We start from the raw sequence: 14370 nt of genomic DNA, 5'->3' as shown, positions 1-14370 counted from the left end.
ACGTGTGTGTGTGTGTGTGTGTGTGTGTGTGTGCACGCACGCCTGGGATGTGGGGTGTCCACGACTGTGCGTGTGATTGCCTGTGAGACTGTGTGTAGGTGCCTATGGACTCTTCACGAGTGTGTGTGCACCTGCGTGCATTTCATTTTGGGGTACCTGTGAGTGCGCCTGTGTGTATGTGTTCGGAACCCAGCGGGGGATTATGCAGAGATTTCCCACTTCCCCTGATGGGTGACCTCGGGGTGTCTGTGAGAGCGTGCATTTGGGGGTGGGCGTAGGTGCGGAGAGAGGAGGAGCCCTGTCATGCCACGCTGCCTCCATAAGTGCCCCCAAGGGCGGTGCCCACACGATGCCTGGCTCTCTCCTTCTCCCCCCGTGAGACACAGCGGGTGATGGGTGGGAGGACTCTCAAGTCCTTTGGAAGAAAGGGAGGCACGAGGGGATTATCATCAAGACTCTTGAGCGAGGTGCTTATGGAAAACTGGCGCTCTTCTCTCTGAGTGGTTGAGGGAGGGGCTACCTGCCCCCCCTCCCCAAGATGGCCATTTTGACGCTCCTGTGTGACCCCAGGGAAGGCGGGTTTCCCAGGTTTGCTAGCACCTGGCGCACCCAGAAATGCTTAGGCTGCATGGTGGGCCCCGCCCTCAAGGCAGCGGTACCCAGGGCCTGGGGGACCACGCTGACCTCAGCAGAGCTTCATCTTCTATGCTCCATCCTCTTCTCCAGAACGTAACCCTGGAGGGTCCCACATCCCACTCCCTCAGGTGAGGACCCTAAATAATGATGGGCCACGTGCCATCTAATAGCACTGCCCACCCTCCCCCCACCCCGGGCATCAGCCAGTCAGTGTACTGGAAGATATCTCGAGCATCCTGAGGGCCTCGCAAAATACCAGCGGCCTCAAACTGGCAGCCCGTGGGCCACATTTGACCTACAGACATGTTTTCATTGGCTGCATCACGCTTTAAATATGAAATGTTTTATTTTTTTGCGGTACGCGGGCCTCCCACCGCTGCGGCCCCTCCCGCCGCGGAGCACAGGCTCCAGACGCGCAGGCTCAGCGGCCATGGCTCACGGGACCAGCCGCTCCGCGGCATGTGGGATCTTCCCGGACCGGGGCATGAACCTGTGTCCCCTGCATCGGCAGGCGGACTCTCAACCACTGCGCCACCAGGGAAGCCCTTCCCGCACCATTTTTAATGGAGTTTCAGCACCTCTGCCTCGGTCTCTCCCCAGGCTCTGGTGGCCTGTACGCTTCGGTTCCTGCCCTGCTCTGGCAGGATGGAATCCTATGTTTCAGAGGTCTGACTCAGGCTCTTTGCGGGCAGGGGGCCATGTCTTAATTCATATTTTAGATGAACCCCAGGGTCTGGTTCCAAGCAAGCGCTTGGCTAATGTGTTTAGAATGGACTTCCCAGTGACCCGTGACAGGCCAGTGCAGTGTCCCCACCCAGGAGGGTCCAGAATCCACAGCAGGGAACTAACTTGTGGTCGCCTGGCACACCACAGCCAAAACCCTTGATTCTCGGTCCTTTGTCCCAGGTTTGCTGAGCACCCTGTCCCTGAGGGACTCCCATCTCCCTTTGGAGAACCAGCAACAGTGGTGGCCAGATTAACTTGGGACTCGGCGCCAGGCTTGTTGCTGAGGAGGGGCACATCTATAAGCAGCCCTGGAAAGATGTCACCCTCCTCTGCCCGTGACACAGCCGTAAGCCCTCATCTTCCCTCGCACAGCTGCTACCTAAAGTCGAGTCGCTGGCCGGCGATCGGGCCCCTTTGCATTCTGAAGCGCAGATCCCCAGAGTCCTTGGGCCCTCTGGGCGGGTGTTATTAGTTCCCTTGTTTTGTTGGGTGACTCTGAATGGGAGCCTGTTTATGGGCTGAGTCCTAATAGAAGGCTTCGGTTGCCTCCTCATAATCTATTCTCTCGTGGGTTTTATTTCCGAAGCACAGCCGTACAGAACCTGCCCCCTTGGGAGTTTATTGGGCTTTTTTTTTTTTTTTCACAACAACATTTTCTCCCACATTTTCACTCAAAGGAAGATCTTTTTCCCACTCACGGGACTGGTTGTTGGCCAAGGCCACCTGCTTTGGGCTCTTGGGTCCTGGGTGCTGCTGGGCACTGGTGAGAGGGGTTTACAGGGGGTCGCTGCTTGCCCACCCGGGGTCCTTAGAGCAGCAAGGAGAATGAAAGAGAGCAGACAGTCAGCTCCTTTGGGGACACGTCCAGCAGCAGCAGTCAGGGTCACGCGGCTCTTCCTCACATGGCCCCAGGTGACGAGGTCCCCGAAACTGCTTCTGCTCTGGCTCCTGCCAGAAAGCAGTAGATCCCTCCAAAGCCAACCCGCTGCTCCTTAGAAGCTGGAATCTCCCTCCACGCCAGGAGTTCCGGATGAACTGAGGCTCTCACGTGAGAGACAGACTTCCCCAGCTAAGCGGGTACGACGTTCACTTCCTGCTGCTCTGGACTGGCAGACGACAGCCCGTCTGGCTGTCTGGGAGGCAGGGTCAGGGAAGCCCCACACACGTCCCCACGCGCAGAGGAGCTGCCTCGGCCTCATAGGCTTTGTCCCAGGGCGGTGGGTCACCAGCTTCACTCAGGACCCTCCGATGCCAAGGACGGGTCTCCCTTCCACACGGGCGAACCTGTCCTTGCCCTCTGTGCAAATGGGCAGCCTCCAGCTTGCTTGGTGGGCCCAGGGGGACGTGGGGCGCATACACGTCAGGGCCCGGGTCCCCGGGAGAGCGGCTGCGTCACCGGGCTGGCATTTAGGGGGAACCTCAGCCATCACTCACTCCTAATTTTCATGACGTGCATTAGCGAAATTGTGTTGCGAGTATTCATTCGGTGCTGTTTATGGTGTGCTCTCGAGTGCGCTTACCGTTTGTCAGAAGTGCAAACTAGCGAACATACGAGCCTTTAAGACAGGCCATCTGTTCGTCTTAGACCCTTGGACGATTGTCAAACGCTTCTAAAAATAAGTGCTCACTAGCAGAGAGGGGCTGCCCAGGTGATACACAGCAGAGGGGGAAGCAGGGCCGCCTGCACCTGTATCCTCCCCAAAGGGAAAGATACAGTCGTGTGCTGGGGATGGGTGGGGGCCCGAGAAGGGAGCAGAGGGGGTGAGAGCCTGAGGGCCCTGCCGATAGGCCTTTCTGGCTGGAGGTGTGTGCGTCTCCCTGTTCCTCGCCTCTCGTGTAACTCCGCAGCTCAAGTACTTTCGATGGCTCCCCGTGGCCCAGATTTAAGGGCAAGCTGCCTCGTCTGGCATCGAGGAGCCTCATCAATAAGACCCCCTCCTTCCTTTCCAGGCTTGTCTCCACGGCACATACCCCGTCCTTCTGCCAAGCTGAATTATTCATTGTTCCCCCAACATATGTTGCACTTTTCACATTTCACAGGCAGGAGAGGGCTGTGGTGAAGGGTGGGCTCGGCATACAGACCGCACAGGTGCAGCTCCCGCACCACCATGCACCAGCTGCAGCACCTCCACTCTGTGCCTCAGTTTTCTCATCTGTAAAATAGGGATAATGAGAGTATTTAGTCCCCAGGGCTGTCGTGAGGCTTAAATGAGTTAATATAAGTGAAGAGTTAAGAATGACACAGTGAGCTCACGATGAGTGTTAGCTGTGATCGTCATCAGGATTCTTCACACCTTCAGCCTTTGTCTGGGTGGTCCCATCTCCCTGGAAAGCGAACACACACACACACTAGTGCAAATCCTAACCCGAGCCGTCCTCAAAGGGCAGCTGGGAAGCCAACTTTTTCCTTAAGCTCCCCCCAATCAGAAATGTTCTCCCCACAGTTCCTTTTTTTATTTTTATTTTATTTATTTATTTATTTATTTATTTGCGGTACGCGGGCCTCTCACTGCTGCGGCCTCTCCCGTTGCGGAGCACAGGCTCCGGACGCGCAGACTCAGCGGCCATGGCTCACGGGCCCAGCCGCTCCGCGGCATGTGGGATCTTCCCGGACTGGGGCACGAACCCACGTCCCCTGCATCGGCAGGTGGACTCTCAACCACTGCACCACCAGGGAAGCCCCCACAGTTCCTTTTTGTGAAATCTCACCCCCTCCTTCAGCCATGAGCTGGTAGCAGGCCAGGATGTGCCTCTCTCTCTCTCTCTCTCTCTGTCTGTCTTCCGGCTAGCACACACAGCCAGGCTCCGTGTTTGTTAAACAAATAAACAACAGAACCTCGCTTAGCCTGAACACAGCTGCAGTGTTAGCCCGAAGGATCTGCCTTTTCCCCTGGAAACGAATCCTCCCGTGGTTAAGGCAGGTTCTTGGACTTGGTCCCTGCTCCTGGAGACTGCTCCTTGTGACACCAGCCTTGTGAGAGCCACTGGGGCTGAAGCCGCCAGGGAGTGGCCTAGCGGTAGGCAGCGGGGAGAAAGGGGATTAACCGCAGCCTCTTTCCCAACCTAGAACCGGAGGGAGGTGATGTGGCGAAGCCAGGTGGGCTCTGCAAATGGGGCTGGGTGAGCAGGGAGGGTGGGATGCTCTGGGTACGGGGGCTGTGTCCCTGTGCCCTTAAGTCTGCCACAGGGAGGTGAGGTCCGGCCCCGGGACCAGGCCTTCTCTCGTGCCCCTTGAGTGTAAGGGGCTGTGAGTCCAGGCCGCCCCCATTCACTGTTGACTGTGAGCTTCTCAAGGGAGAGGCTGGGGCTCCACTTCCGTGTGTCCGGTGCCCGGCTGGGGCCTCCGTGAACCGCTGTGGAAGGGATGAGCGAATGAGTGAATGACGGGATGAGTGCACACCTCCTCCCTCCTCCGCAAAGTCTCCGTGAGGCTCTTCGCCTCACCAGACGTCCCACTGTTCCCTGGGGGGGAGGGAAAGCAGTGAATTGTGGGTACGGAGGTTGTAGCCAGGGGGCTGGTGGGGAGGGGGCAACGAGGGGAGGACCTTTATTAGATGCTGCTGTTCCAGAGATAGCACCATCCAAGGTGCTGCCTTCTCCGGAGCGGTCCTGAGATCTCGCCAGCCCCGGGGACACACAGAAGGAGGAGCTGGCAGAGGGATCAGTCTGTCAGACCTCCAAGAAGCCCCCACTGCAAGCCCCCAAGCGTGTTTGGTGCCATGGGGGTACAAGCAGGGAGCAAACAGCGCCTCGTTCACGGAGCTCCCTGTATCTTGGACACCATTTATGGCAAGTATGTAGCACTTACTCTTGGCCAGCCTGGGATAAGTCCACACACATTATCTCCTGAGTCCTCAGGGCATCTTAGGAAGTGGGCTCTGTTATTTCTGCCCCACCCCCCCAAGCCCCCAGAGGTCAGGGAACTTGCTCAAGGTCACATGGCTAGTAAGTGGCAGAGCCAGGATTCAAACCCAGGACTCAGCCCATCTCAGCCCATAAGGGCTTGCCCCCTGCCTTGGGATCACTCAGGGCAGTGGCTAGCACAAATGGGGCACTTGCAAAGGACCAGGCGAGGTGCCAGGACTTTAGAGATATTTTGTCATCAGCGTGGCTGGAGCACAGGAGGGGCAGCTAGTAATGACCCGCAGTGCAGAGAAACCCTGTCCAGCCCGTGCCTGTGCATCTCAGGATGTGCAGAGCAGTCTCTCATTGCCTCACAGTCAGTGTTTTCCAGGCCACCAGGCAACCAGCATGTTTAAGCACCACTAGTCTTTTCTCCTTGACTCTATGGTGAGTGGACATCAAAGGGAGACCAAGCAGGGTCCCAGACCAAGGGACAGAACACAAAGCCAAGACCTGGAGAAGAAATCCTGATTGCCGACCGGGGGGGACACACCAGTGTGTGTGTGTGTGTGTGTGTGTGTGTGCACATGTGGTGTGTATGCATGCCTGTGGCAGGGCATGGAGGTGTGTGGAGCCAGGGATGCCTCCTGGGGCTAGTGAATGGGCCCCCCACCAGAATCTCCAACTGCCCCATGCTAGGGTGTGTCTGTGCTTTGGGAAGGATTGTCCAGCCACAGACTCTGTGATCCTGATGTTCCCTTATTGCCCAACATACACCCTGGCTTCACTCCAAATCCAGGTTATTTTACTGCTGAATTCCTAGCAACAAGTATGGTGGTGTCACCCAGGGATTTAGTAAAGGTTTTCTGAATGAACGAATGAATGAGTGAATGAGTGAACGAACAGCCATGTAAATGAATGTGAGGGTGTGGGATCCTCACCTCAGCCCTCTGCGGATGACTTCCACAGAGACGGTTCACCAGGGCCCCAGCTAGGGCCCAAACTCTCACCCGTCACTCACTGGTATCCCGGGGGCAGATGGCCCAGTGCACCAGGCAGACGTGCTCGGAGCAGGCGCTACCGGAAACCTCCACCAGGAGAGCCGCACTGGCTCTGCCGGGAGAATGGATCTCGGCCGCAAACCCGTGCCACCCACCCACCTTCCGTTCTCCCATTTTATTTTTCTCACCTGCTCCTGGGCCCACACGTGCATCTCCCTGGCAGGCAGAGAGGCCCGTGTGGATGCCAGCACGGCCCCCCCCCCAACCCAGGGACCTCCCAGTCCTTGCCGGCTGCCACCCCTGCCCCAGCCCCGGCCTTTATGATGCCGGGAAGTGTTCATCTGCGGGGTTGGTAGCATCTTTAAAAAACGATTTTCTTCCTTCTCTGAAGGGACTAAATATAGCACAGGCATAAACAGAGAAATAGACATTAAGCCAAAATGCCCTTGTGAGAACCATGCCGGGTGGAAGGAACTCTCAGAAGACTTGACGAAGCTCCCTCATCCCTCGAACCAACCGCAGCTTCAAGCCTTGGGGGAAGCAGCCATGGGTTTTTAGGGTTATTGAACTGTGCCGCCCGCCAGTGGCTCCGCCGGGAGCTGCTCAGTGCACAGGTATGCTGGCGATGGGTGAGTCCTCGTGACAGTCCCTGCCACCCCCTCTGCCCTTTTCGAGACTGGGCCCTGGGCCTGTGGAGGAGCTGATGCCGTCCTGGCCGAGCACAGGGGCTTCTCAGCCACCCCCATACTTATTGGGTGGCCTTGACCGGGCTCCCTCAGAGCCACCATTCTGCACCCTTAAGCCCACAACCGTCGTTTGGGTGTCTGTGTGCCTCTAGGCATCCCCCCCACCCCACGCAGTCAGGCTCCTCGAGGGCCGAGCCCAGCTGGAGTCGTCCCCTCCCTTCCACTGTGCCCGTCCCAGAGCACAGCACCCAGCAGGCATTTCACAGCGCAGTGCTGAATGAATTCTGCTGCCTGGCCCCCTCGGGGCATCAGGTTTCCACGTTTCCATCTGCTGCGACATCCTGGGCTTTTGTTCCTGTAGAGCTTCAGGTAAGGAAGTTTTACCCTCTTTGAGGAAGTTCTTCCTTGAGTCTAACTGAAGACCCGCCAGCTACTGCCCTTTAAGAGAGAATGCCACTGTTGTTTGCACCTGAGAAGTGGCATTTATCCTTGAACTGTCCTAACCAGCAGTCCTAGGTGTAGGTTTCCATCACCAGGATTTCTGTGCGTGGCTGAGCCAGTGTGGACCATGTGTGTCACACCAGCCCTGTTCTTGGCATCTTGGCAAGAGGCTGCTTCATTATCCAGAGAGCCCTGGACATCCGCCTTGTCCCGTGTTGCTGGTGGTTGGTCCTGAGGACTTTGTGAAGATCAGAAATCATCTGGTTTTCTGCTGCTTATGAAACAGAGTCCACATCCAGGGGCCTTCAGGGCTCCCAGCAGTCTTCCCCGTGACCTCTGTGCTGGGATCGCCCCACTGGTGCCTGCATCTGCCGAGCTTACTGCAGCCTCCATACCTTCGTCTATGCTGTGCCCTCCTCTTGGCATGTCCTTTCCCCTTTCCACATACCTACATCCTACCCATATATTTATTCATTTATTTATCCTTCCATTGATTCAAAAACATTTACTCAGTGTCTCGTTGGTGCCAGAGCCTCGGAACCATAATTTGAGAATGAGGAAAGGGCTATACGTGTTTACCTTTCTAATATCCCTCCTCTCCCTCCTCCCCAACCCCCCACAAATCAAGAAGGACCGGACCACACCCGGAGAACCCGGGCCACGTGGCACTGTTAACTCGCTGGCTGTTGGCAGGGTGGGAGAGGGAGACCACCACGTCGTTCCTGGCAGCTGCGCCTGCTGCACCACCGCTGGGCATGGGAGGCCCGGGGGTCCGGTCAGCACAGTGTGCAGCCCTGGGCCAGGTGCTGGGGCCAAGAAAGGAAGTGATGCCCCGCTGCCTGCCACTCAGCAGAGGCGGCCAGGCTGGCCCTCGGGAGGCACATAGGTGTGGGGGCCGTGGGCTGGAGGTTCCTCGAGCAGCTGCAGAGATGGGAAGCGCCGTGTCCCAGAAGTCCCAGAGGACTTCACGAGTAGCATGGTTGGGAGGAGAGAGGAGGCAGGAGCTGAATCAGCAAAGGCTTGGAAGCTAGGAGGGTGGTTTGATGTAGGGTGGGCTCAGCTCCCCGCAGGACTGGCTGGCTGGCCGTGTACAAGTGCAGGGAGAGGTGCCTCGGCGGCAGGGTGGGCGCTCCCATGGAAACCGCCGCATCCCATCTGTGGCCTCAGACAACCTGCCTTGTGCCTCTGGGTCCCTGACAAGCCCACCGAGGTGCCAGGCTGCTGGCAGAGTCTGTGCTCATGTCTGGAGAGTTCAGATGATCCGCAGACTGGGTGCCCACGAGGGCGCAGGGCACTGTGGGAACCCTGCCTTCTCACCCAAGCCCCTGGCTCTCTTGGATTCTAGTTGCCACCCCTCCTGCTTCCTAGCTGGATGTCCTTTGACCCTGTCTGAGCCTCAGTTTCCTCATTTTACCACGTCCTACCTTGTAAGGCTGCTGTGAGGATCGACAGATGTGCCTGCAACCACACGTAGCACGTGTGCTTGCCAAACTCTGGCCACGTGGTCCGGAGCCCAAGGAAGGAGGGCAGTAGTGGTTGGTGTACTGTGTTTCGGGAGTCAGCGGGCATCTGCTGTGTGAGGACGGGGCGCTGCCTCTCCCTGGCCGTGAGCTTACCGGAGGGGCTGGTGCCATCGCCGGGAGGCAGAAGCCGTGCCTGCCGTGGGAAGGGGCTGCCACCGGGGCCCTGGCCCTGGCTGCCACCCGGGTGGTCCCAGGCCTCCCGGCGTGGCTGCGGGCATCCTCTGGTCACCCTGACCGCCCAGCCCCGCAGCCTGGGAGAGAGACGCAGCGCCACGCCTGACCCCTGGTGGTCATCGGCAGAGCTGCAGGTGCGGCTCCCAGCCCCGGAGGAGTGGCTGCGCTGGCGGGGCGCCCACTTCTGGGGAGGCTGCTCCCCGTCTCTGGGGGTCCTGTGCTGCCCCCGAGCAGGCCGGGTGGATTTTGTTTCCTTTCTCCAGCTGTCATGAGGTCGAATACCACCTGAGGCTTTGATGAGATCGGTGTGGATTTGGAACACAGACCACTGAAAAGAAACAAAAAGATTGTGGGCTCTTAGAGGCCAAATCCCACCCCCAGCCCCAGGCCACTAGCTCCCGTGGAAAAAGACCTACATTGCTGGCCTGCTCTGGCTGGTGTGAGGGAGGAGATACCGTGGGCTGTGGTGAGAGGGAAGCGTTTGGCCAGAGGGGCCCACCCGGGCCCTGGATTCCCAGGCGGATTCGGACAAACGACACAACAGCCTTCTGGCCAGAGCACCGTCTCACGATGGCACAGGCAGCCCCCTGCCTCGGCCACAGGCACCAAGCCGCCCACTTCCTCAGCATGTCCGTGCCACTCGGGTGTTTCCTGGCTGGAGAACTGCATGGCTCATCTGCTGTCTCCCTGAACTAAGCTCAGAGCAGCTCCCCAGAAGGCCCGAGAAGGAGATCTGGGGGAAGCCTGCAGGCGATCAGATAATTTCCTCCTGATCGTTAGAGCAAAAGGGAGATGGAGAGGTGAACAGGGATGTTTTTAATTCCCACTACCTCCCCAGCATCTCCCCTCTCTCTTCATATAGCCAGTCCCCACGGTACGACCTGAACGGTCTAAAAACAAAAATTCGTAGGGAGCCCAGGTTGGCAGCAACAGGAACCAATCCCCAAGCCCCAAATCAACGTGGCGTCTGGGCAGCTGCGTCCCCGGAGCACTTTTTCCTTGTTGCATTTTGTTTTGTAATAAACGAGATGCTTTTCCGCGGCTCTCGGCGTAAATGCACTGAGTGGGAGGGGACAGGCACGCTCTCCATTCTTCTGCCCTCATGCGTGTCCCTTTTCTTCGCCTTTGCAGAACCACACGATGAGCCAGCACGCACAGTGAGGGACCGCTCGACAGGACACCTCTCCGCAGAAGGCTTGCCGGAGACGCCGTGGGGAGGGCCATTTGAACATTACATCCAATCAAAGTGTCATTTGCAACCCAGATGTAAAACTCTAATGATTTGGCCATGAGGCGCTGCTATTATAAGCAGCTGGAAATGAATATTAATGGCAGAGATTAAAAGTATTCCATGCTCAGTATTTTTTATTGTCCTGCTACAGCTAGTGTGCTTTTAGAGTTTCCGCCGCAGACTACATTTCTAGAGTTAGAGAAACCCGCTTTTTGAGGCTATTGTCCTTTGTTCCTTCATGTATTATATTGATAGTTTTTAAAAAAAAGAATTAGTGTGATTTTTTTGCTTTGCTTCTTTTTTTTTCTTTGTTTTTCTTTCCCCCCTTTCGGTTAACTAGTTTTTAATTGCAATTCTAGGTAATTGTGCATCGTGATGTGATTGCTTGGCTATTGTCTGAATATTTCCTTTTCATTTTTTAATTAAAGACTAATGCTTTGATTGGATTTGCCAGTTCACCGGACAGTGATTAAAACTATGTAATGAATATAATCGGTTTCAGTGCAACTGGATGGTCTGCTTTTAAATGTGACTTAATCTGACTGCAGTAACTAGTACAGTTCAATAAAGGGAATCCATGCGATTAGCATCCGGCTGCTTGGTTCTCTCCTCCGCAGCCCAGGGCTGTGTGAGGGCTGTCGTCACCTACGGGGTGTGTCCCTGTGTGAGTTCCCGTGGATCACACGTGCACGTGGGCACCGGCACACAATGGACCCAGCTCCCGTCGGGTAGGAAGAAGCCTAGTCATCTAATGCACACAAGACTGCATGAGCTGGCACGAGGCACGGAAGTCAGAGTGGGAAGAACCTTTAACTACTCTGATCTTCTCATTTATGGATGGAGAAGCTGAGGCCCAAGGATAAGCGAGCGACTGCACTGAGGCCACGGGATAGGTTGGTAGGGTGGCTCACGTTCATCCACGTCGTCTCTCCCCCTTGGGTGTGGCTTTCCTGGCTGCTGGATGAAGCCGGTCACGTGGTTAACCCTTACCTTGCCAGGACCCCAGGCAGGACCTGGATTCTAGTTGTGGCCAAGGCATGGGGATTGGACAGGAGTTAGGGAGGGCTGCCCAGCCCCATGAGCTCCAGAGCTGGGGGCTGCAGAGTGAGCCAGGCAGGAGCAGCAGTCTCCCAATCACAGAAATCAGTGGGATGTGGAAGCGCTGAGACCAGTGGCTGCAGCCAGGACTCTACTGGGGCAAGCGAGGTGCCTAGGATGCAAAATCTCGGGGGGGGGGGCCCGCTCTCAGGGGCCCCGAGAATGGACATTTCCTGACACTTTGCACCCTTAGGTGCCTTGCTTGCCTCACCTCTTCTCGGTCCTGCTGGCGCCCCAGGACCGACCCAGCAGACTTAGCCTCCCACATGCCTGTCCTCCCATGCCTCCATCATGCTGGTGCTCAGCCAACTTGCCAATCAGAGGCCAGGGCTTCAGAACCTGCACGGGGAAGCCCTTCCTTGTTAACTTTTCACAAGGGGCAGGAAAATCGGTTATTACCCTCTGTAGAGCGGAAATGAAACAGGCAGACAGATTGCACCTAATTATAATGTAATACTAAGTCATGGCGTGGAATTTGGAGCAATTATCCCCAGCATCTTCTGACTCCCATATCAAGGGGCTTCTGTAAGAGTTCCCCTTGCTGCCGCCCCATGTAATGTTCTGACATGGGTGGGGCTGTTGCTTTTTCTAAAGGTATTTTATGCCTGCGAATCTCAGAGTGGACTCCTGCCGCTGCTAGACAGAATGCGGGCTCCTACCTCCTGGAAGCCAAAGGTGGTGAACTCCAATTTTTAGTCCTCTAGAGACTTGGCCATTTTAGGGGAAGACCTCAGGGTAGGCATCAGTGTTCCCCAAAGTGTGGCCGGCCACAGGCTGGGGCTGGGGTAGGCTTTCCTGAGTCCACAGCCAAGCCTGTCTTTCAGAAGATGCAGTGACTGTGGGCAGGACCAGTGTGTCCCGGGGGCTTCCCAGATCACCGTCTCTGGGCCCTCTCCAGGCCCGATTTATCCCGAACCCCATGGAACCCAGGTGAGTCCTCAGTAAGTACCAATAGAAGATTTGATTTGACAGTTGGTGGCGTAGGGCTAAATTAGTCACTGCCCCCATTAAAAATACAGCGGGGGGTTTAAGAGCTTTTCTCGCCATGTGGGAATCAGCAGCGAAGCCGGCGGATGCCTTGGGTAAGGAGAGAGGCAGCCTAGGGGACCGCGAGGTAATGAGGTTTATGGCAACGACGAGGCAGCCGGGGAACCCCACCGACTCCCCCCTCACCCCTGCCCCATTGTTCTCGGGCTGGCTGTGCCCCTGCTGCTTCAGCTGAGAGCCCCTCGTGACTCTGTGCGGGGAGGGGGCTTGTAGGGGGGACATGGCGGCCCTTACTGGGACTGGTATTTGTCACCTTCAGGAAGTACTGGGTTGGGGGGTAGTGCAGGGCTATAAACCTGTGCTTTGGGGGCCCCCCACTTGTAGTCAAACGGTTTGGAACTGGAATGAGCCACTTTATCTCTCAGTTCTGCAGGATCTCAGAGGGTCCCTGGGAGGCTTCTAGAAAAGGATGCCTACAGGAAAGGAAGGGCTGAGTACAGAGAAAGACCCGGAAGTGGCACGGTGATTGTTAGGAGGACGATGAAGCCAGGCATCCCACATAGGCATGGCCCCTTTCAGCAGAGGGTGTGATGGAATCAGCCACCAGGAGCTTGGATACTGGAGCAGGTTCAGCAGTGGGAAGTGGGCGAGGTGACTGGAGGCCTAACTTCATTGGTGCTGGGCTTGCATGTACAAATCATCAGTTTCTAGTGGCTCTGTGGGCTGGAGGAATTTAGCCCAGGCTGAGAAATGGACCAGGTCCCCTGGGCCACAGATCCCTGTCACTGGCTTCCTGCCTAGAGCTTCTGGAAGCAGGTGGATAGGGGTTTTGGTCTCAGTAGAGAAGCTGCCATAGGAAGAACCTTCTCGAGTTGCCCTAGCGATAGAGAGTCGTCCTCCTAAACTCATAGTATGTTTAATATTTAACTTTCCACCTGCTTTTTTATTCCCTTCTAAAGCATGCATTCTTAGGGCTGGGGCCTGCACCTACAGGTGTTCAGTTAATAGGACCAAGACTTTGATCCGTTCATTCATCCATCTGGCAGATACTTATGGAGCTGCTCCTGTGTGCCAGGCACTGCGCAGGGTGCTCGGGATATAGGGATGGATGGGTGATGGGAAGCTCACAGTCACGTGACAGCCAGCTAACAAACAAGCACGCCACTGAACATCCAGCAGCGCACGGTCACGAGTGCTGCGAAGGGAAAGGGCCAGACTGTGCGAGATGCGTGGGACACCCACCTTAGAGGCAGGGGCACGTCAAGGACGGCCTCGCTGAGGATGTGACTTGTGTTCCGGCCAGAAGATCGAAAGGAACTCTGCAGTCCAAGAGCGGTGGGAAAAGTGCAGGGAACACTAAAGCCCCAAGCCGGAAACGAGCTGGAAGTATCCTTAGGGATCTCTGGTTGTACTAGGTTTCGATTTTAGATGGATTAAAACAAGCCCGCAGAAATTCAGAATCTTGTCCAAGGTCACACGATTCAGCATAGAATTGAGACTATAATTTGGGTGTCCTGCCTTCTAGCCTTGGGTGTCTGACTCCCCTCTGTGGTCATTTTCTATTTGTTGTAGGGCAAATTGATTGAATAATAATTATTATTATGAATAAAATGACATACTATGTAGGAAAGACTGCTGGCTCTCCTTCTTTTCCTTAGTCAGTTAACTCTGATTTTTATCTGAGCGCACATTACCTTGGAGAGGAGAAGGTTCAGATAATATACCCTATCTGTCCTAGAAGATGGGCGTGGCCATATTACTACTGGTGGTCATATTGGTTCTGACAATGGGATATAAATAAGGCGGTATGTGTAAATTCTAAGAATTATCCTTAAAGAGAAGAAATGAGCTCATCCACTACTCTTCTTGATGACTGGAATGTAGATGCAATAGCTGGAGCTCCAGAAGCTATTTTGAATCATGAGGTGAAGTGGAAATGGAAGCCATACATGGGTTGAGCAACAATATAGAAGGAATCTGGATCTCCAACAGTGCCAAATGTGTACTAGCTCTGTCCTGCTTCC

The 14370-nt window shown here is 55.8% G+C and overlaps 1 protein-coding gene across 2 annotated transcripts in view; it reads left to right on the top strand.

Moving 5' to 3' along the window:
• Nucleotides 1-10865, top strand: part of ZNF423 (zinc finger protein 423) — a 328113-nt gene extending 317248 nt beyond the window's left edge. For both annotated transcript variants that reach the window (XM_060000399.1, XM_060000400.1), the window contains exon 8: nucleotides 10162-10865. In XM_060000399.1, the coding sequence (XP_059856382.1) occupies nucleotides 10162-10191 (30 nt within the window). In that variant the 3' untranslated portion in view covers nucleotides 10192-10865. The remainder of the gene's footprint in view (nucleotides 1-10161) is intronic.
• The last annotated feature ends 3505 nt before the right edge of the window (nucleotides 10866-14370 follow it).

This window comes from Delphinus delphis, chromosome 20 (genome assembly GCF_949987515.2).
Source record: "Delphinus delphis chromosome 20, mDelDel1.2, whole genome shotgun sequence".
NCBI classification, from domain to species: Eukaryota; Metazoa; Chordata; class Mammalia; order Artiodactyla; family Delphinidae; genus Delphinus; species Delphinus delphis.
This window is presented reverse-complemented; position numbering and strand designations above follow the sequence as displayed.